General features: G+C 41.4%; 1 protein-coding gene across 1 annotated transcript in view; it reads right to left on the bottom strand.

The window, feature by feature from the left end:
• Window positions 1-1,980: 1,980 nt before the first annotated feature.
• The window catches only part of vwa5b1 (von Willebrand factor A domain containing 5B1), a 36,698-nt gene continuing 17,155 nt past the window's right edge, over window positions 1,981-21,523 (bottom strand). Inside the window, exons 9-22 of the mRNA XM_032519942.1 lie at window positions 19,993-20,103; window positions 19,676-19,878; window positions 18,129-18,243; window positions 17,717-17,902; window positions 16,866-17,055; window positions 15,270-15,469; window positions 12,181-12,385; window positions 10,152-10,445; window positions 8,084-8,221; window positions 6,025-6,159; window positions 5,285-5,356; window positions 4,769-4,838; window positions 4,263-4,386; window positions 1,981-3,049 (exon numbers count right to left, since the gene is read on the bottom strand). Coding sequence (XP_032375833.1) covers window positions 2,411-3,049; window positions 4,263-4,386; window positions 4,769-4,838; window positions 5,285-5,356; window positions 6,025-6,159; window positions 8,084-8,221; window positions 10,152-10,445; window positions 12,181-12,385; window positions 15,270-15,469; window positions 16,866-17,055; window positions 17,717-17,902; window positions 18,129-18,243; window positions 19,676-19,878; window positions 19,993-20,103 — 2,682 coding nt within the window. The 3' untranslated portion in view covers window positions 1,981-2,410. The remainder of the gene's footprint in view (window positions 3,050-4,262; window positions 4,387-4,768; window positions 4,839-5,284; window positions 5,357-6,024; window positions 6,160-8,083; window positions 8,222-10,151; window positions 10,446-12,180; window positions 12,386-15,269; window positions 15,470-16,865; window positions 17,056-17,716; window positions 17,903-18,128; window positions 18,244-19,675; window positions 19,879-19,992; window positions 20,104-21,523) is intronic.

Below are 21,523 nucleotides of genomic sequence, written 5' to 3' on the forward strand. Positions count from 1 at the left end.
GCCCGGCCAGCAGAAGTCTCTGACATCTCATGTTACTATTAGTTGAGATCAAAATGAAGGCTGAGTTTGAAAAGGGGTGGGGTCTGTACATAGATGCCAGAAGTAGGGGGGTATAAATTAGGGAAGGGGCCATTGCCACCCCAACCCAACCCAACCCAACTCAATACTAACCCTAACCCAGTTACAAGGTGTTGTAACTGATCTTTACTAGTGCTGTCAGTTAAATGCATTATTAACAAGGGGGTAAGAGGGCGTAGCGTAGCTCCCAGGGCGCCATTTTAATGCTACAAAGCCATCACCCGCCGTTAGCATCCTATTGACTGCCATTCAGTTTGGCGCCACTTTGATAGCGAATAACTTTACATCTGAAGCGTTTCAGGACTCTATTTGTCCATTGTTCATTTCTGAAGAAACGCAACAATGTATAAAAGACTCCATTACCTTGTAGCTCACGTTATGGCTCTGTAGCAGACGTTTTTGTAAAACTAGGCTAACGATTGTGTCATAACCGTGACTTGCTGCCGCATAGTTGACAAAGCACCGTTATGTGTAAGCACGCAGAAAATTTCGACTTCCATTAGATGTTTAGGTTTGATTACTAATGTTAACTAGCATGTTAGTTAGCAGTAATTAGCCGGTGCCTATGTTAATGTTAACTAGCATTTTAGTTAGAAGTAATTAGCCTGTGCTTATGTTAATGTAAACTAGCATGTTTGTTAGCAATAATTAGCCTGTGCTTATGTCATCTCCTAACATATGCCTACGCTCTCCGTCTCTGCTGATCGGGAATGATTGAGATTTCTCTTGCACAGCTACCAGAAGACTTAAAACTTTCAGACAGGTTGCCCACGTCACATCTTTGTTGTCAAGCTCAGTTGGAGGCTGCGCAGTAACGCTCAGCCATCACCAGAAAAGAGCTTCTAATAGACTTCACTGGTCTCCGTCCACTTCTTTAACTGTCTATGGTTATAAACGGCCTTAACAAAAATCAATTATAACAGCGTCAATTTTTGTATCGTAAAAATAAAGTTTTTTTTGGGCCTAGCAAACTTAAAAGTGGTAGCTATTTTCACATGTTGTTACAACAACTAGTAACGTTAGAAAAACTACAACACCCACCGGATCTAGCTAGACCGGTAACAAAACAACAGGCACGTCGCACATACGCCGTTTGGGCTTGCGAGCTGGCCAAAGAGTAGTAACAGTAGGTTTTGAGTGAATGGCGCGCGCTACACGCTAAAATTGACTCCAATAAGATTCTGGATGGAAAGTTTCCTTTTAAAAGTTGCCAAATGTTCCATTGATGAGACCAAAATGATCTGTGTTACGATCTTTGGTCGTTGTGAACTGAGTGATCATCGCAGCACGGCCAGTCTGAAACCCCCCCCGTCTGAAATACCAATTGATGGCCAAGTACACAGCTGATGCCAGTTCACTTTTTCATGTTGATAAGAGCATTAAAATGAGAAAAAATAATGGGACAAAAAGAAAACAAGAGACATTTAGAATAGATAAAAATGTGCGATTAATTGCGAGTTTTGTGGTCCAACCTCATTTAAATTTGTGAGACGCAAATATCCATTTACATAGTAAACCCTTAGCTCATAACAAGGCTACTTTTATTTAAACCATCTGTTTGGTGCTACTGACTCCAGGTCTGCGTTAATATTTTTGAATCAAACAACAAATGCATGATCAAAACCTCTACTCTAAGACAGGTTTACTCAGATAAGTCAAACAATATAAACTGTATCATTAAATAATAAACAGCAAATAGCATGCTAGTGGGATACACTATCATAGATTCCCACCAAAGCTACATCTTTTATAAACAAATCTTAACACATATTTAAGTTTTCTTTAGATTTTTGCATATTTTTCTGTGTCTGCTTTAATGAAACCGCAGAAATGGCAAATATTAAGAACACTGTAATGGTAACAGGCATTAGAAAAGACACAGATCACTAACAAGTACCCAGATCAACAATAAAATCAATACAGAAAATGCTGTAAAGATGTAAAACAAGTGTGTCAATCTGTGGAATTGTTTTTTCTTACAATTGTTTTGCAGCATTCTCCCCATAACATCAATATGATGACAATAAGTGCATTTCTCAGATGTTGATGGTCAGTGGCCTAGCATGCTATTAATTTAACATTGACGTTCATGGCCATGAAACTCAAATCTGTGTCTAGATCCCACGGATCACGGATCCAGCTCCAGTATATAGGTAATAGCTTGCACCTGTGACATGTTTGGAGGAACAGCACACAAACAGAAGAAAATACACATTGTAGACTTCAGAGGACGAACTGCTTAACATAGAATAGTACAGCTCCGGGTAGCATAGTATCATATGGAATAGAGTACTTTCAGTGGTCTGTATTTTCAGCCTTGGATCAGCAGGCCTCAGACACTGTTAGGGTTGTAACAGAGCATGTTCAGTTGCAGGTTCTCATCCCAGTGTCTGATGATGATGAAGAGCTGGTTGGCAGCCGACTTGATGGAGGCTAAGTCTCGGCCTTCTGGGATTTCCTGCGCACTCAACCACATGCTGGCTTTGGCGGCTACCAGTTCCCACTCTATGAAATGACTGGCGGAGCTGTGCTCCAGCCAGGCAAGAGCCACCGCTGTGGCCCACACCATGCTCTCTGGATCCAGCATCCTCTTTAGCACACCGCTGGGCGATGATGTGTCTAAACCGCCTGACCCTGAGCCCCGTCCACCGTCCACCTGGGAGAGTTGGGAGAGCGGGGGCTCAGCACCGGTGGAAGGACTGCCTAATGAGGAAGGCCTTGCATCCGTCCAGGAACTCCTGGCCATATGAAAAGGGCTGTTGATGCCTACGGCGTGCTGATATGGTTCTGGTTCACCCAGGGATTTGTGTCCGTCATCGGCAGTCTCAGCACGGCGGCTGCTGGTGTGAGACAGGTTGCTGCGGTGGCTGCTGAAAGGGGACGTCCACTTGAGCTTGTCCATGGGCACGCTAATGACATCACACAGAGCTGTGTCCAGGGGAAATGCACCACTAGCCAACTGCAACAACACCTGTGCAGAAGGAAATAGTTAACAGCGTAACATAAATTAAGCTTATGTTATTTAATTTATTTTCCCACCTTTAATCAGCAGTAGGGTGGTACTTGTAAAGAAGGGAGGGTGCAGTTAAAAAAAAAATTTAATAGTGTAGTGCCCAATCAAGAAGTGCCTGGAATGGGCCGACTGCTTGGCACCATTATACCCTGAAATAGCTTTGGACACCAAAGAACTTAATATCCAACTATTCTACTCGCTTACGTTGCACTTGTACTTTAGAGGAAAATATTGTACTACGACCTGACAGAAACGTTATTGGTTACGTTGCAGATTCAGATTTTCACTCAAAGAATATCACAATTAAAATGTGGAGAAATCAAAGACATTTGCCCATAGAAATCAAATGGAGAATCCATGAAAAATTAAGACACATTTGCATACACACGCACACTCTAACACAGAGGTTTCTCGATTCATAGTCGGATGACAAACACAAAATAAGACGTGCGCTTGGACCTCAACTGATTGGAGTGCTTGCTGTTGTGAACTGCTCTGCATCTTGTTGCAACAGTCTGTGGTTCATTACTTCCTGCTCAAATCTGCAGCTGAGCGTGAGGTGCCTCGCAATAGGATACCTCAAAGGTCGTCGTTAAATGAAGGGGAAATCATTTTCTGGAGGGGGGCAGGCATTCTGATCATTTTTTGAAAGTGGTTTTCTTTCCTTTGAATTTGAAAAGTGATGAATAATACATGAACAAGGTGGTATGCACTGCACAATTAGAGCCTCCTTCCAGTGTGGTCTTACTCTAAACAGTAAGTAAGCCTAGACTTTAGGCCTCGCTAAGCAAATTACTGAGGATTGTTCCATGACTCGCAATTTATTTTGCTAGGCAGAAAAAGACCATGTTCAGGAGAACCGCATTTGAGTTTTGATTTACACCAAACTGCCAAATTGTTGCATGTTTTTCAGTTCACTTGACTAAGATTATACAACTCCTTCCTTAATCAGTCAATTATAGATCAAATTAATAGTGAAATTGTGATATCCAAACTACAATTCTAGATTCAGCGTGCTCACATGCCGCACACTTTATCAAATCAGCTTAGCACTGCTACTGCTTATTGTTCCATGCATTAACTGTCACACACTGCGACACATTCGTCTCTTCCGACACATCTACAGTCGGTTTGAATCAGTGCATTCACGTGTCATGGATCTGCGGCTCACCAGAGGAATGTAGTCTTTGTTCTCGTTGTCACTCTCTCCAATTGAATCCCCGGACTTGCTGTGAGATCGACACATGAATCCTTTAGCAGCCCGGGTCAGGAGACGAGTCCTGCTGAGGGCCAACCTTACAGAGATATTAGACATTAGATTGAGTCTTTTGCTTGTATATGGATAGGGGAGGCAATTGTCTATTTCCAGTATTCTGTAAATTTCCGATATAGACCGAGTATTTGCTAATTGTTTGATGGATTGGCATGACATCTGCGCATGCTTTCATGGTCTCCAGAGGATGAATCCTAATGACTTTGGTGAACATCTGACTTTTCCTTTAGCAGTATCGTCAATCAGATGTGATTGTCGGATGGTCAAATAGCTTCAGCACCCGATAAGGATGTTAAAAAAGAGAGCAGTTATATATGTACAGTATATGGCACCCCATGTCTGTGCATGCAATGGTACCAGATCTACAGCTCATTTATGTAGCCAGCCAATCTCCAATAACCCACCTGGCAGAAAAAAGGCTCTCCACCGATTTCTGGGATTGGTCGGAGGTCACAGATGGACTCCTTTGAGCGACTTGGAGACAGAGAGGCAGAGTTAGACAATGGGAGGAGAGAGAGAAAGCAGTAGTGGCATTTTCTGCCTCTTGTCTGTTTAGTTCTCAACATGAGTCTCACATAATAAAGAGATAAAACCCCCACTGAGATGCAACGGAGACAGCAGAGGACACATATTCCTGCTGTCTCTCCTCCACAGTTCTTCTTGTGCGAGTGTGTTTGTGCCTTCAGTGTGTGCTCGTTGGTTTGTTTGTCCAGACGGTGCTCGTCGATACAAGCCCCGGAATCACTTACAAGAATTGGGACTAAAATGTCAATCATCTCATGTTTCACATTTTGAACTACGCCACAGTTCGGCCCAGAAAAACACAAGAGACTGGCGGACGGTTTATGTCAAAGATCTCTGTGGAGGAAAACGGATGAGATGCTGCAAATTTCACTGACCGCTTGATGTGTTGCACGTACCCTCTGTGAAGCTACATCTCTCCCAGCCGGCGGAGGAGGGGGTGCTGCAGGGAGAGACACCATCCTCTCCATCTTAGACAATGATCAACAAAAAGGGAAATTAACTCTCAGCTGCCCTGTACTTAGTTTAATTCCTTTAACAAAAGCATGGCTTTTTTTTTCTCAAACCAGATGTTTTAAAAAAAGACCAGGCAGCATTACCAGGCAACACTAAAGCAACTCATTTGCATCGGTGCCCCCCCCCCCCCCCCCGTGCATGTCTTTCCTTGGCAGGTGCTCCAGCAGTGTGCTAGTCTTAGCGCCTGCTGTTGCCATGCCACCACTGAAAGCCAGTTTAACATTTTCTGTCCTTTTGCGGACGTTTTAGTAAGTATTTTTGATGTAAAGCGGCACAAAGCTTTCTCGAATGCTCAACGACTCCCAGTTACCGGTGCTGCCGATGCAAGACTGCAACCTTTCCAATTCCAATAAAGATAGATTTAAATAAATTTAAGAAAAATCAATCTTGAAAGATCTCATACCACCTTCACCTTCTATCTAGTGTATATTCACCATTGTATTTGCAATAAAAGATGCCTTTTATGAATGAATGCATGACTTGTGAGCTTTGAGTCCGTCCTGCCACCCTTTGCTGCGTGTCCCCCCCTCCCCCGTCTATCCACTATCACTCTCTAAGGAAGTAAAAAGCCCCAAAAAACATTATCTTTAAAAGAAAATGTATAAATAAATTGTGAGCCTACTGTTGGGTAGCAGGACATCTTCAGCTTCCTCTGACACGCCTCCAGACTGAGAGCGACCCAGTCCGATGGAGTAGCCTCGGCTCTTCCTGCTCCCTGAACGAGACCTGGAATGGGAGCCCCTCTTCAGACCTTCACCTGAAAACCAAATTCAATTGTTCAGTCTCTTTTTTTGAGTAGGCAGGCATATGTAGTACTTTGAAAGTGAGTCCGGGTTGATATAATCATGGATCTAGGCTGGCTTTAGACTGTACCACAATCACAGAGTGGTCTCAGTATGTGGACACAGGTGAGTGTGGAAAAGCCAATAGCTCTAAGTAACAATGCCAATTCAGTAATGCTGTTGGGAGAGACACAGGTTGCAACATTGACAGTTAAAGGAATAGTTATATTTTGGATAATGTGCCTATTTAGCTTTCTTGGCTGGGAGCAGTGAATTGAAGTCTCCACTGTTTTCCTAGCAACCTCAAAATGACGACAATGTCGCTGATGTTGGTTTCCTTCCTTCTAACCACTGGTGGATTTTTGAGGACTATGGTTACCTGGTCCTCAGGTCTCTGCAGGGTAAATCCAGACAGCTAGCTAGACTATCTGTCCAATCTGAGGACTTTGGTTACCTGGTCCTCAGGTCTCTGCAGGGTGAATCCAGACAGCTAGCTAGACTATCTGTCCAATCTGAGGACTATGGTTACCTGGTCCTCAGGTCTCTGCAGGGTAAATCCAGACAGCTAGCTAGACTATCTGTCCAATCTGAGGACTATGGTTACCTGGTCCTCAGATCTCTGCAGAGTAAATCCAGACAGCTAGCTAGACTATCGGTCCAATCGGAGTTTCCTGTTCCACGACTAAAAAAGAAAAAAAAACTACTTCCGAACGTACACATGTTCCACCAAAACAAGTTCCTTCCCGAGACTATTAGTGGCGCCCATGGCGATTGTGATTGGTTTAAAGAAATGCCAATAAACCAGAGCATGTTTTCATCCCGTCCCAGAATGCTGTGTGGTCTAGCCAGACCCTCCTCCACAGCTGCGCAGCCTGTGGAGGAGGGTCTGGCAAAGCAAGACTAGAGAATTTCAACACATTCAAAACTTCAAAGTAATTAATTTGAAGAAATAAAATCACTTAAAATTATATAAAACATAGGAAAGCATCAGCTTTTGAATTCTGTTAAGATTTGATTATTCAAATTCTTGTCAATCTTAATTGTTTAAACATTCCATGTGTTAAATTGAAAGTGCATACGAACTAATGCAATGTTGGATCTACTAGAATAACAAAGTAAACTAAAATAGAAAAGTAATATTGCACATGATATTAACCCTCGTGTTGTCCTCCCGCCTACTGTACAATTTTTTGTTTTCCTCGGTCCAAATTAAAAAGGCTTTTTTCCGTATTTTTTTTCCCCATTTCCCAATGTTTTTGTCACTTTTCTGCTCTTTTTTTGACATTTTTATGTTCCCCCCCCCCAAAGTTTTTTAAGCTTTTCCATCATTTTTGTCACCATTTTTTTTCAAATGCTATAAAATTTAATACAACATCCAAAAGTATTAAACTGATCATTTATAATTTACCAATTGCTTTTAAAGAGCGTCGTACGGAACCATCCGCGTTATTTTTTGGGGACAATTTGGTTGATAGAAACCCAGATTTCTAATATAGAAACGTTAAGAAAATGGGTCAAATTTGACCCGAAGACAGCAGGAAGGTTAAGAAAGTAATATTGCAGTATAAGTGAGATTTAAAGGGCCGGGTAGGCGCATTGTTTGTTACCATTGTACCGAGCCAGGCTAGCTGTGCACCTCTGTTTCTAGTCTTCATGCTAAGCTAAGCTAATGTAACTTTCTGCTCTCTAACTTTTGGCAAGCGAATAAGCCCATTTCCAAAAATGTCCTTTAATGAGAAAGAATACTTCATTATTTATTCATACCTCACATGCTTTATAACTTCTAAACTACTTAACTGAAAGAAGGTGTTCTGTTTGAGATGAACCTTCTGTTTAAACACGTGGAGAGGACTGAACGGTGGGTGGTGTGAAGACTTCATCACATTAATTATGACTTACTGCTGTTTATGTATTCGATGCACGTCTGCAAATACTCATTAGTGTCCAGGTCGATGGGAACCAGCGCTGTGTGTTTGCTCAGTATGTTGCAGGCCTTGCTGGTGTGAATAGCGTAGACCTGGTACTTTCGGCCAGAGCCTGCCAATTATAATAAGCATACAAGGATTATGTAGTATATCACAGGAGAACATAACATACAAAACTCATACATTAATCATATATTAAATGCAGCTGAAAGGAATAGTTTGACATGCTTTTTTAAATGTGCTTATTTGCTTTATTGTCAAGATTTAGATGAGTAGACACCACTCTCATATCTGTCTGTTAAATATATAGCTACAGCCAGGGGAAAACAGGCTAGCCTGGCTTGGTCCAAAGCAGTGTTGCCAACACTTTTTCACTAGATTCAACGACTTTTTCAGACCCCCTTAGCGAATTGTTTTCAAAAAAAAGCAACTAGCGACACGATTTTCTGTATAAGAGAGTCACCAATAGGCCACCACAGTCCCTTCTCTCTGTCTCTCCTGTCTGATACGTGACTGAGGAGCAGCAGCGAGTCTGTGGGCGCGTCATGTTGTACTGCAGATGGGGGCCGTGCAGGAGGAACAGTACAAATTATATTGCTTCTAATTTTCTGTCTGTGTGATCATTTTGCAATTAAAACACAGCCCAACTCACAGCCCAGCTGTCGTCTGTAACTTGTGTTTTTGGTGATTTTTGTCAGATGATGGTTATAAAAACAGGATCTCATCAGCTGGGAAACACCCGGGAAGTTACTACTGCTGGACTGGGGGTGGAAATGGGACATAGCACTCAGGGCCCAGACTTTAGAGGTGGGCCCAAAAAAATGCTAGAATAGATAGCTGTGAATATGGCGGAGGGTAGTCTTAATTGGCCATTTTTCATGTAGAAGCAAACGCACATAGGAGCGCACATAGGACGTGATGATATATTGAATTATAATAATTAGTACATGGCATCATCAAGCGACATTTAGTCACTTTTCGAGCGGGCTCCAGCTACTTTCCATCAAAAGTGCTTGGCGACACTGGTCCAAAGGTACAAATATCAACCTACTCCGTCTCTTTCTTTAATCCGGCTGATTTCCCATCTCATTTTATTTATTATCTATGTTTTATACCAAGAAAGCAAATAAGCATATTTCCTAAAATGTTGGATCTCTAAAAGGTCAACACCTATGTGAAATTAGATAAGAGAGTTAAGATGCATATATTTCAAATTTGAAATAGTCACAAGACCAATTCCTGATCTGTTTTATCTATTTTTATATCTACTGTATTGATCTATTTCTATATCTACTGTATCTATCTATTGTATATCTATCTCTATACCTATATCTACTGTATCTATATCTCTATATCTACAGTATCTATCTATTTCTATATCTACTGTATCTATCTTTATATCTGCTGTATCTACTGTATCTATCTCTCTCTATATCTGCTGTATCTACTGTATCTATCTATTTCTATATCTACTGTATCTATCTATTGTATATCTATCTCTATACCTATATCTACTGTATCTATCTATATATCTACTGTATCTATCTATATATCTATATCTACAGTATCTATCTATTTCTATATATACTGTATCTATCTATCTCTATATCTGCTGTATCTACTGTATCTATCTCTCTCTATATCTACTGTATCTATCTATTGTATAGCTATCTCTATACCTATATCTACTGTATCTATCTATATCTCTATATCTACAGTATCTATCTATTTCTATATCTACTGTATCTATCTATTTCTATATCTACTGTAGCTATCTATCTCTATATCTACTGTAACTACTGTATCTATCTATCTATTTCTATATCTACTGTATCTATCTAATTCTATATCTACTTTATCGTATCTATCTATTTCTATATCTATATCTACTGTATCTATCTATTTCTATATCTACTCTATCCATTTCTATATCTATCTCTATATCTATCTATCTCTATATCTATACAGTATATCTCTATATCCATCCATCCATCATATCTTCGAATCTTTCCGATAAATGTTAAAATCCCCAAAGAGCTCACCGTGCTCAATGTCACCCTCCTTATCCGCCATGTGCTCAAAGTCTCCTATGATGGAGTGTCCAGCCATGTGGTGGAAGGTCTCGTTCCACAGCTCCTCGTGAACCTTCTCCTCCCGCTCCCGGCCGTTCAGGAAGGGCTCGATATCGAAGACGACCTCCCACCTCGCCGGTTTCCCGCCCAGCAGTCCGGACACCACGGCCTTGCAGTCGCCTTTCAGCCGGCTGGCTGCACCCAGATCTGAAGTCTGGCTCTCCTGAGGGGTTTCTGCTTGACATAACTGATGTCCATAGCCATCTGAAATATCACAGGTTGGATTCCTGAATGTGCAATTTCCGTTTGAGACTCAACTTGTATTCAAATCCATCTGAAGTTTGTCACCAGCTGCTACTGCTCATTTGAGACTGGATTTGTGTTGGATTAACTCGTCACATATGTTTTCCAAAGCTCTCTGTGTTCAGCCAGCTTTAATGGATTTCAAATAACTGCTTTCGGAAATGCTCCCTCTTTTGTCCCTGATTAATTTTCTGTTTTGATCCCAAATTTAGAAAATAATTTCCTGTCCGGGTCACTTCTGTTCTTGACCATCTGTCATCACTTCTCCTCTTGGATTTGGGATGGATGTTGATGTTGTAATTTCATTAAATGTAAGACACTTGTCACATTAGACTGAGTTCTTGGCTTGAATTTAAAGGGCAGGTAATCATATTTCAAAATCAAACTTTGGGATTAGGATTTCTACCACGTTTAAGGAATAGTTCAATATTTTTGGGAAATATGCTAAATTGATTGAAACCACTCTCGTGTGTACATTCATTTTTACTAGACATACAGTATGTAAGAGTGGTCTAATTCCCAAAAACATTAAAAGTATTTAAAGGGACAATCATAATGTCTGTGTAGTTTCAGTCATAGCCCATTGCTACTAACATTTATGACAACTTTAAAATGTTTAATTGCTTTAAAGACGGGGTTGGTTACTATTTCCAATATAGTTTTTTTTTTTTTTATATCATGTTTGAAATGGTCTGTACACCCTGACAGCAATGCATAACTTCAGGGCTCTGATAAAGCAGCAGAAAAGATCCGTCACCTGTATCTGCTGAACTTCTGTAAAAACGCCCACCAATCACTGTCTCGCGGCCCACTTGGAAAGAACCAATGAAATGCCTCCTGGCCCCACTGCATGTACTTGACCCCCCTCCCGTGTACGGGAGTACAATGTTGAGATCTGAAATGTGGGTTTCTTTTTAACTAAATTACTATTAATAAAGGATGGATTCCATGCAACGCTCTTTGCAAATACAATTAATCACTTGGAAACTACTAGAACTGTTGGGTCCTTGTAAATTCGGGAGTGTGGTCTAGACCTGCTCTATCTGTAAAGTGTCTCGAGATAACTCTTGTTATGAATTGATACTGTAAATAAAATTGAATTGAATTGAAACTTGCATTGAATTTCGGGTGAAAATTGAAATGGTTTCAAATCAACATCCTGACCAAACTCATCCACTCAACATACCTCTTATCTTAACTGTTAAATAATTTCTGCTTCATTAGCTCAAATATTAGGTATAATTCTACACAAATGAGGGTTATTGACCATGGATTCCAAAAAGTAGTGTGAAACTAGTGGTAGTGAGGTGGTGGTAGTGAAATGAAAAAAGATGTAACGCGTTGAAAATGTCAAATGTAAAAAAAAAAAGGGTAAAGAAAAGAATAAGTGTTAATCTTTTTGACCCGGGAGGATTAAACATTCAGTATGATAATATTAGCTATTTGCTTTCCGGTGAATGAGACGTGAAGACAAATGTTGCTCCTGTCTCCACTCTGCTCTGAAACAGCAATACAGCTGTGCTTGTGCACATCTGTGTGTGGGCAGAGCCCCGAGGGCCCCAAGGAGATGCTACTTTCAGATCTCGCTTGCTTTTCAACATAACCAACTCTGTCTTTAAGATGTTATGACTGGTAACATTTGGTTTTATTTAATACATTATCTTGCATTAATTAAACGGACAGCTTGTGTCCTCACCTGTGTCTCCGACGCTGCCAACAGAAGGGCTGTCAGTGGACGATCTGGATCCATCTTCCCCAGTGGAGTTGTCCTGGGGCTGGGAATGGAAAGGAAGCCCTGAGTCGGCTTCTTGCTGTAGGGGGGGCTCCTGCTGAGGTAGGGACCTGGGACAGCTGGCAGGACGTCCTCTCGAAGACGAGGCACACAGGCTTGCCAGTTGTGGCTGAACACAAACATTTTTAATTACTCTGCAATCTAAGTTTAAGTCCAAGTAATTGTAATTCTGGCAGTGGTAGAAGAAGTATTCTGTTCCTTGACTTAAGTAAAAGTACTAATACCACATTGTACAAATACTCTATTACAAGTAAAAGTCCTGCATTGAAAATGTTAATTAAAGGTGCTCTAAGCCATGTTACATGGGTGATGTTACTTCTTGTTGACGTTCAAACAAAACGAGACTAGCTTGCCCCCTTCCTCCTCCTCATCCCGTCCCCTCCCCCTCCCTTCTGTGCTTCCACGTACTAACCCCCCACCCCCAAATCCTTCTTGTAGGTTATTGGCTGGAACACTGTGTGTGTATGCTTTGGGGTGCAGGTGGGCACAGTTTGGTTTTGTTGGCGTTTCTGGGCGTCACACACAGTGTTCCAGTCTGTAGACCCTGGGCTGTCTACAGAGACCGCGTTTTTTACAGTGTGTTCAGGGGACAGGCAGCTAGCAGATAGTGAGGAGATGTTTCTACAGTGTGTTCAGGGGACAGGCAGCTAGTAGATAGTGAGGAGATGTTTTTTACAGTGTGTTCAGGGGACAGGCAGCTAGCAGATAGTGAGGAGATGTTTTTTACAGTGTGTTCAGGGGACAGGCAGCTAGCAGATAGTGAGGAGATGTTTTTAACAGTGTGTTCAGGAGACAGGCAGCTAGCAGGTAGTGAGGAGATGTCTTTTACAGTGTGTGTTCTGGGGACAGGCAGCTAGCAGATAGTGAGGAGATGTGTGCTGCATGTGACAACAAATGTTCTACCCACTGTGACATCGCTTAGAGTACCTTTAAGTAGAATGTAAGTATCATCAGAAAAATGTACATAAAGTATTAACAGTAGAAGTACTAAATGCAGAAAAAACCTTTTAGAAATGAAATGATCCAAACAGTTCTGTCCATCAACTATATGTTTAATGGTCAAATAATTTCAGCTGGACTTGTGGGTCGTTATATTGTTAGATATATTTATTTATAATAAAACATTGTATAACTACATGTACTTTGTGTGAAAAATCCTAATCTGTAAAGTAAGCAGTAAAAAAAGCTGTCAGATGAATATAGTGGAGTAAAAAGTCCAATATTTCTCTCTGAAATGTAGCGGAGTAGAAGTAGAAAGTGGCAAGAAGTAAAGTACAAATACCTCAACATTTGTATTTAAGTACAGTTCTTAAGTAAATGTACTTAGTCACATTCCACCACTGAATTTTTGTCATTCCAGTGTGTGTATTCAAGTGTATTTCATTGTACTTTTAAGTAACGAGTGACTTACAGACTGATACTTGTACATACTTGTATGTATTCAATAGGAATATCACATAATCATTAAAAATGGTGCAAACAGGTGGAGACTTGTGATGCATTGTTTGATTAATCTCATGCTACTCATATAGTTCAAATATGGCTGCAACAAACAATTATTTTTTATTTTTGCGTCACGTGGGATCATTTTTATCCCATTAGGTTCATAAATTGTCAGAAAATAGTTTTTTGTAGGAAAAACTCATCTCAGTTTCCAAAATCCCAACATGGCGTAATCAATGTCTCTCATGTTGTGTGACCAAGAGACCAAAGCTCAAATATGCTCAAATATATTTAATTTCTTTATCCCATATGTTTTCTGCAGTTTAATAAAATCATTCAAAAGAATGATAAAAGTTAAAAGTGTGGCTGAGGGACACACAAACTTGTGATCATGTTTAGTGAATTTTTATATATCGTAAGACGTAAAACAGAGTTACTGCATTTTTAAAAATGTGGGTCAGTGCAATATAGGGTGGTGTTATATGGGTCAGTGCAATATAGGGTGGTGTTATATGGGTCAGTGCAATATAGGGTGGTGTTATATGGGTCAGTGCAATATAGGGTGGTGTTATATGGGTCAGTGCAATATAGGGTGGTGTTATATGGGTCAGTGCAATATCAGGTTAGACAGGGCATGTGCAAAATTGTGGTTTGTGTAATATAGTCGATGTTGTGTTTTTGTTTTTTGTTTTTTTTGTCTCTATATGTCCTTTGTTCTCATTCTTCTTGTTACTGTCTGTTCTGATGTGATCACTGTTCCTGTCCTTGTTTCTCTGTATTTAGCCTGTGTATAGTGTATTTGTATGCATTTATTATTTTACTGCCAGGGGGTCTGCAGATGGAAATTAGCCTAAGGCTACAATCTGGCATATTTACATTTGTGAAAATGTTCATTAATATGTATTGTCCCCTTTTAAGAAATAAATAAAAAAAATAAAAAAATAAAAATGAATGCAACCGCAAGACTGGCAATCCTGTTTTAAGTGTTTAACCCTCTTGCACAGGTTAAATTAATGATAATTTGGCTATACACGAACATAAATAGAAAGTTACTATATTAACACATAATCATTACACATAATTTAATCATGGCATGAGTGTAGTGAATAATCTGATTTACAAAGAGAAGATCTCTTCACAGCCCAGTGAACTCTGTTTAGTTCTACTGAGCTGCTCCCTGAGCAATACTCCAAACTAATCACCATTCATAAATGTTGCCCCTCATTACTGAACAGAGCACATTAGTCTGTTCGTCATTATGCTCAAGTCCCGATCAGGGTCAGATGGTTGTTTCACTTATCAACACAGTCTGAATACAAATATTGTTCCTTTTCCATATAATCACAATATGACTGTGTCATGATACAAAATGGGCTTCTCCTACCTTTATTATAACTGATTTATGATATTAATGATCATTAAAGAAAGGTTAGTTTGAGATCTGTGAGCTACTAAATTACTGAATATAAAAAGTACTGACCTACTTTACAACCCAAACCAGTCTTAAAAGCAATCATGTGACTGATAGATTTGACAGTCTGGGACCCCACCTGGTAGTCGCTCCTCCACTGGGCCTCGTGCTCAGGGCTCATCTGGCCTACCAGCTCCTGGACTTTGGCTCTCCTCAGTGGATTCTTAGTCACCACAGAGCTGGGATCACTTGGAGTGTAGACCTTTTTTGCCGGGTTGTAGTCAGAGATCTGGTTGGTGCTGTATGCGCGCCTCCTTGGAGACGTCGTGCTATCAAACCCTGATGTTTTGTTCAAAAATAGAAATAGTCCAAAACAGTTCAAAATAGCAAATCTGGACATACATGACATGCATAAAGTAGTTTTGGCTAGTCTGAATTGTGTGAGGGTTAACTCAAGATTGCTGACAAAGATGCCCATCTTTTCGTTTGGTCAGTGCTTTGCTGAATGGGGAAAATCCTCTCCCAAAGAGATTCATTTTTACATTTCCAAAAGCAACATTTTGATTGGAATAAATTGTTAATTGTCATGTCTAATGACGTCCACAGCTATGCTGAGCGTGTTTCTGTTGCCTAAAACCTGTGTTTCCTCAACCCTATGTCCAAACTCTAACCCTAATCCTAACCAATAAAAACAAGGTCACATATTCAAAACATAAAATATGACAGTTGGTGGGGCCGGTGTATGTGTGCTGAGGTAACATAGGACCTAATTTGATGGGGGGAATTTCATAGGGCTTAGGGGACATAGGGCTGAGGTAACATAGGGTTGAGGGGACATAGGGTTGAGGGGACATAGGGCTGAGGTAATATGGGGCTGAGGGGACATAGGGCTGAGGTAACATAGGGCTGAGGAGACATAGAGATGACCCCCAGCCATGCTGTGATGAGCTAAATGCTAACTTGAGCATGGTAACATGCTCACATTGACAATGCTAACATGTTAATATTTAGCAGGCCATTTTTTTCCATGTACACCATATTAGTTTAGCAATGTAGCATGCTAACTTTTACAAATAAGATAAGATAAGATAAGAAAAAACAGTATTTGTCCCACAGTGGGGAAATTGCGGTTTGCAACAGCAAAGATAAGAGCAAGATAGGTAAGTGTACAGAGAGAAATAAGTGTACAAAATAGAGAAAACTGCATTATACAATACATTACACATGGATTATTAAATTGCACAATTGCCCAAATGAAAAATTATGCACAGATGTAATGATAATGGCACATGGGATACAGGCTATATTGCACAGAGTGAACAGTGTTAGTTGTACAGTCTGACGGCCGTTGGAAGGAAAGATCTGCGGTATCTCTCCTTCACACAGCGGGGGTGGAGACGCCTGTCACTGAATAAGCACAGCTGGGGCAGATGGGAATGTCATTAGTTTCGCTAATATCTGGTCATGACCCAAACCATTGGACACATTTAAATTAGGATCCGATAAATCCAAATCTAATCTTACCTGTGAATCCTACCCCACCCGAGCAAAGAGACTCCTATCCCAGAATTTACAGTATGTGTGGGGTTGATAGACCTTACTCCACATCGCTGTGGAGACAGGTCTGGCAATGTGAGACTCAAAAAGACATGATCAGTCTTCAGTAATGTTGACTGAGACTGGCAGACAAGACACCTGTAATGAGCGATAGGATGCATGTGCTGTAGGTTCTTACCCATGGTGTCTTGCTCTGTGGTGGCAGGGTTGTCTTTCATAGAGTCCTGGTAGGAATCATACAGAGGTGCTTCCCTGTAGAACCCCTGACTGTCATTACTCGTCTTAACCAGGTCCTCCTCTTGAGAGTGGTAAAACACGGAGCTGGCTGACTCAATGGAGCGCATCATGCTGTATCGCCGCCTCTTGTCCTGTTGAGATTTTAAATAGGTGACGCATCCACTTCACAAGGTTTGATTAAAAAGCTTCTTCACCGTTAGCCCTGTTCAATCACACCACACAGGGATTTAAATGAAACAATTACAGGATTTATCAAACAGAGCCTTAACCCTCATGTTGTCCTCGGGTCAAATTGACCCGTTTTCCTATATCAGTGTTCTTTTTAATTACCCAAAATAACATGAGTGATCCCACACAACGCTCTTTGGCAAGTACAAATCTCTACTTTCATTCATTTTGGGGTGTCTCTTTAAATTTTATAGCATTTGGACAAAAAAAATTGAAGTGGTTTGGAAATAGTATTGAGTTAAAGTTGACATATTCCAGTCTGGGATTATCCATCAACATCCATTCCTTTAATTTTAGTTTAAATAATTCTTAATTTCTGCTTTTCTAACTCAAACATTAGGTATAATTTCCTATATATTTTTTTTAAATAACTGTAAAACTAAAGTTAACATGTCAAAAAAAGTGACAAACATTGAAAGAAGTGTTGAAAAAAGGGCCAAAAACATAAGTAAAAGTTGAAAAACATTGATTAAAAAGCATCAACCCCAAAAAACAAATCTACAACACATGAAGTCATCTTGCATACCGTCTTTTTCCTTCTCTTAGCTGATGTCTTGCACTTACAGATTTGGGGTTGGCATGGTAGCGGGTGGTGTCGCAGACCACACTGTAGCCAATCAGATTGTCCCCCGGAAACAGGAAGGTGTTGCCCACAGGGGACAGCAGCACTTCTTTGGTCTCAGGAAAGAGCCATTCGATGGAAATGTCACTGAGGACCGGAGACATGGTTTTCTTCAGGGACTTTATCATCTGTGGAGTAACAACAGGGCCGACTTAAATACACTTTCAGATACAAACCACAGGTTCTTCGTGACCAGTGCAGGAAGCGAATGGCGTCACTGAGATATCCAAATACAAATAATTGGTATCAGTGGCAGACCCTCGGCGCTTAGAAACCACAGCATGATGTCTCTCCAGAGGGCCTCAGAATAGCTGGCTGTCTTTAGGAGTGAAACACAAATCTGGAAATGAGTACCTTGGGCTGCAGCCTTTCTCCGTCAACCAGGAACTCTGCCGTTCCTTTGGAAACGGTCGCCAGTCCCCGCACCAGCCTCCTGCAAGCGCTCTGTCCTATGCCGAACGTAAAGCATCTGCACAAACACATTAAACACTGCAGCTCCATGGACAGATCGAGGGATACATGCACGATAACAGGTGTCTTCTCAGGATGCGCACACATTTCACAGGGGTTTACAGAGATGCTGTGCCGATAGAAACAATCTAATTTGTCAAACACCAGATCTGGAGCAAAGATAAAGATGAGCCAAACAGGAAATTATCTTTTTATGAAAGTTGAGACATGCCCGCTGCCCCTCAGAGTTCTCTGGGGAGTTTGGCTGACGCTCTATTTCACCACTTTTAAACTGAGGGATGAGCTGGGGGATTTCATTGCACCAGCCAGGTCCCTTTTTCATTTGACATCAAAGAAAGTGCAGATCAAAACGGAAATGTCACCTTCTAGCTAAAAACCTCACATGGATTTTTGGGACAGAGATTGATTGTCTTTTGGTCTCGTCTCTGACTGACTGCGCTGATTTGGAAGCATAGTGTGATAATGACCTAGGAAGTGTTCAATGAATTGGCCAAGCTCTTTGTACCTAATGCAATCGTCTGGGAGCAGTCCTCCGTTAAAAGAGGAAAGACAAAAGTCAATTATTTCCAGAGTGACTCAGTAGGGGGATTCACAGTGTGGGACTTAGATGCAGGCTGCAAAAGGAAATTATTTCCCAGTGTATTGCAGATCTATTGTGCCACCGGCGCTCACTCTCAGTTGACAGGTGGTGCTTGTATCCTTCAGGGAGCTTCGGTCTGGTCTTCGGGCTCCTTGGTCGCCACTAACGGTGCCTGGATTTCATTGGGGGGTTAGGATGGTTCTCTACTCCTATAAGCAAACTACTAGTATAACGATGGAGTTTAATCTCCAAAGACTTTGTACATTTAAGCCCTGGATGGGATTTCCTGTTAAATGTCAGCTGTGCCTTTGCTACAGTCTTTTTATAATGGGCAAAACAAAAGATGTTGACACAACATGCAGTCGCTTCTCTGCCAGTGCTGTAACATTCATGTCATGGGGTATGTACTGTGCTGTCTGCCCAGTGATACTTTAACCATAACAACTTTGGCAACACAGGTTTTTATTAGACTAATTATTGAGCTGTTTCCTTCATTCTTACATTCAATATATAGTTCAGTTATGAGCCTTAAAGCTATGGTGCGCCGTTTCTGTCTCCCCCATGAGGAATTCTAAGTAATGACAACAACATTGTTGTTGCATCTGCATGACGCAAGCCTTTCCGTGATCCTGCAACACCCCCACCCCTCCTCCATGCAGTTGCAAGTAGCCAAGGAGGACAAGGAGGATTAAAAAAAACATCATCTTCAGAAGAGGTCATTATCTTTACTCGAGTTTCTGCGTGTGAATATCGCCGGTCTACACCATTTTGTAAAACATACTGAGAAATAAAAATGCACCATTATTAATATAAAATAGTTGCGCACAATAGCGTTAACGGTGATACTTGCCTGATGTAACGTGCGTGGCTGCGGACCAGCTCGATTACTTTGCCTGTGTTGCTGACGGCCCCGTCAGTGAGCAAGAAGAGCAGGCGGGGGTGTCCGGTGAACTTCGGCTGCCTCAGGATCCACTTGAGCGGTGCTAGGATGTTGGTCCCCCCCATGTCGGCTCTGATCTTCCTAACATACTCACAGGCCAGGGCTAGTGCTTCCTGAGACGAAGCGGAGATAAAGATAAGTTGCAGTATCTCACGATTGGTTCAGAGTTGTTACACGTACACTAATTTTTTACTGAATTGCAGGGATGTATTACAGAACGGCTTTACCTCCTCGTACTTCTGGCTGGTTGGGAAGAGGGATTTGAATGTGGAGCCAAAGCTGATGATGTTAAAAAGGCAGCCTGGAACGAGGCTCTTGAGAATCACCACCATGGCATCCTGAGAGAGAGAGAGAGAGACCGAGGTCAGATTTACTTGATGTCCAGATAGTAGAACAGAACAAAAATCTTAAAGAAAACAAAAGGCAACACTCTTCTGCTCATTAGGTGCCTCATAGCGCGGCTGAGGCTCAGGTGGTAGAGCTGTCACCTGCCAATCAGAAGGTCAGTGGTTCAATCCCTGGCCCCGCAGCGCCATTCCAAATGTTCTTGGGCAAGACACTGAACCCTGAGTTGCCCCCGATGCTGCCCTATCAGTGTTTGTAAGTGTGTACCTGAGCAGGTGGCACCTTGTGTGGCAGCCTTGGCCACATTGATGAATGTGTGTGGATGGTTGCTGTACTGTGTAAAAGCGCTTTGAGTAATCTGTGGTTATTAATTGCAATTTTATCGAAATCAAAAAATGGACTAGTGCTATACCCAAATATATTGGGGGCGCAATATTTGTTAAAGGCAAATTATGTGTCAAACTATTCTGAATTAAGTATTGTGGTGCTGCAGAGACGTTCCAGCTAGTCTATATCCACCGGATGTCTTTAATTTTGGCCGGATGTCCGTCACTATCCGCTTCCTTTGTGTTGGCGTTCTGACCTCTGGCTGATTTCTGAGGACTATGGTTACCTGGTCCTCAGATCTCTGCAGGGTAAACCCAAACAGCTAGCTAGACTATCTGTCCAATCAGAGTTTTCTGTTAACAACTAAAACTACTTTGGAATGTAAACATGTTCCACCAAAACAAGTTCCTTCCTGAGACTATTTTACAGCGGCAATTGTAAATAAACCAGAGCATGTTTTTCTCCCATCCCAGAATGCTGTGTGGACTAGCCAGACCCTCATTCACTGTGCTGTGGAGGAAGATCTGGCAATGCGGGACTATGCCCCAGTCTACAAATTGTATCCTACAGGCTAAAGGAAAAGTCTTTGTTCGGTACAGATCCTCGCAAAAATTACTCTATTATCATTTAGATTTTCAATGAAAATGAAAATGATCTAAAAATGGTAATTTCCTCCAATGTCGTGAATAATATCGCACTATATATATATATATATATTCCTCATATTGTGCAGCACTAGAGTTAAGTCAAGAAATGTGCCATATAAATCCATTCAATGTGCTGTTGAACATTTTCACTGCAATACGCCAACTTCGGCTGATTGGTTGAATGAAAGCGCGGTGCTCTACACAGCTTCCAAAGCTGCACAGCTTCCAAAGCTGCACAGCTTCCAATGCTGCACAGCTTCCAATGCTGCACAGCACATTTTCTCAAGTACAGGGAGTGAGTGGAGAGTGGCATCCTGCAGTGTCATTTAACCCATCGCTGCTCTTTCTAGAACCCCACTTATCTCAACTGTCACTCAGGTGGAGAGCACAGCGATCACCGGACAACCCACAGCTAAGTAATTGTTCAGGTGTAGGGCTG

The sequence above is a fragment of the Etheostoma spectabile genome, chromosome 7 (genome assembly GCF_008692095.1).
Source record: "Etheostoma spectabile isolate EspeVRDwgs_2016 chromosome 7, UIUC_Espe_1.0, whole genome shotgun sequence".
Classification (NCBI taxonomy): Eukaryota; Metazoa; Chordata; class Actinopteri; order Perciformes; family Percidae; genus Etheostoma; species Etheostoma spectabile.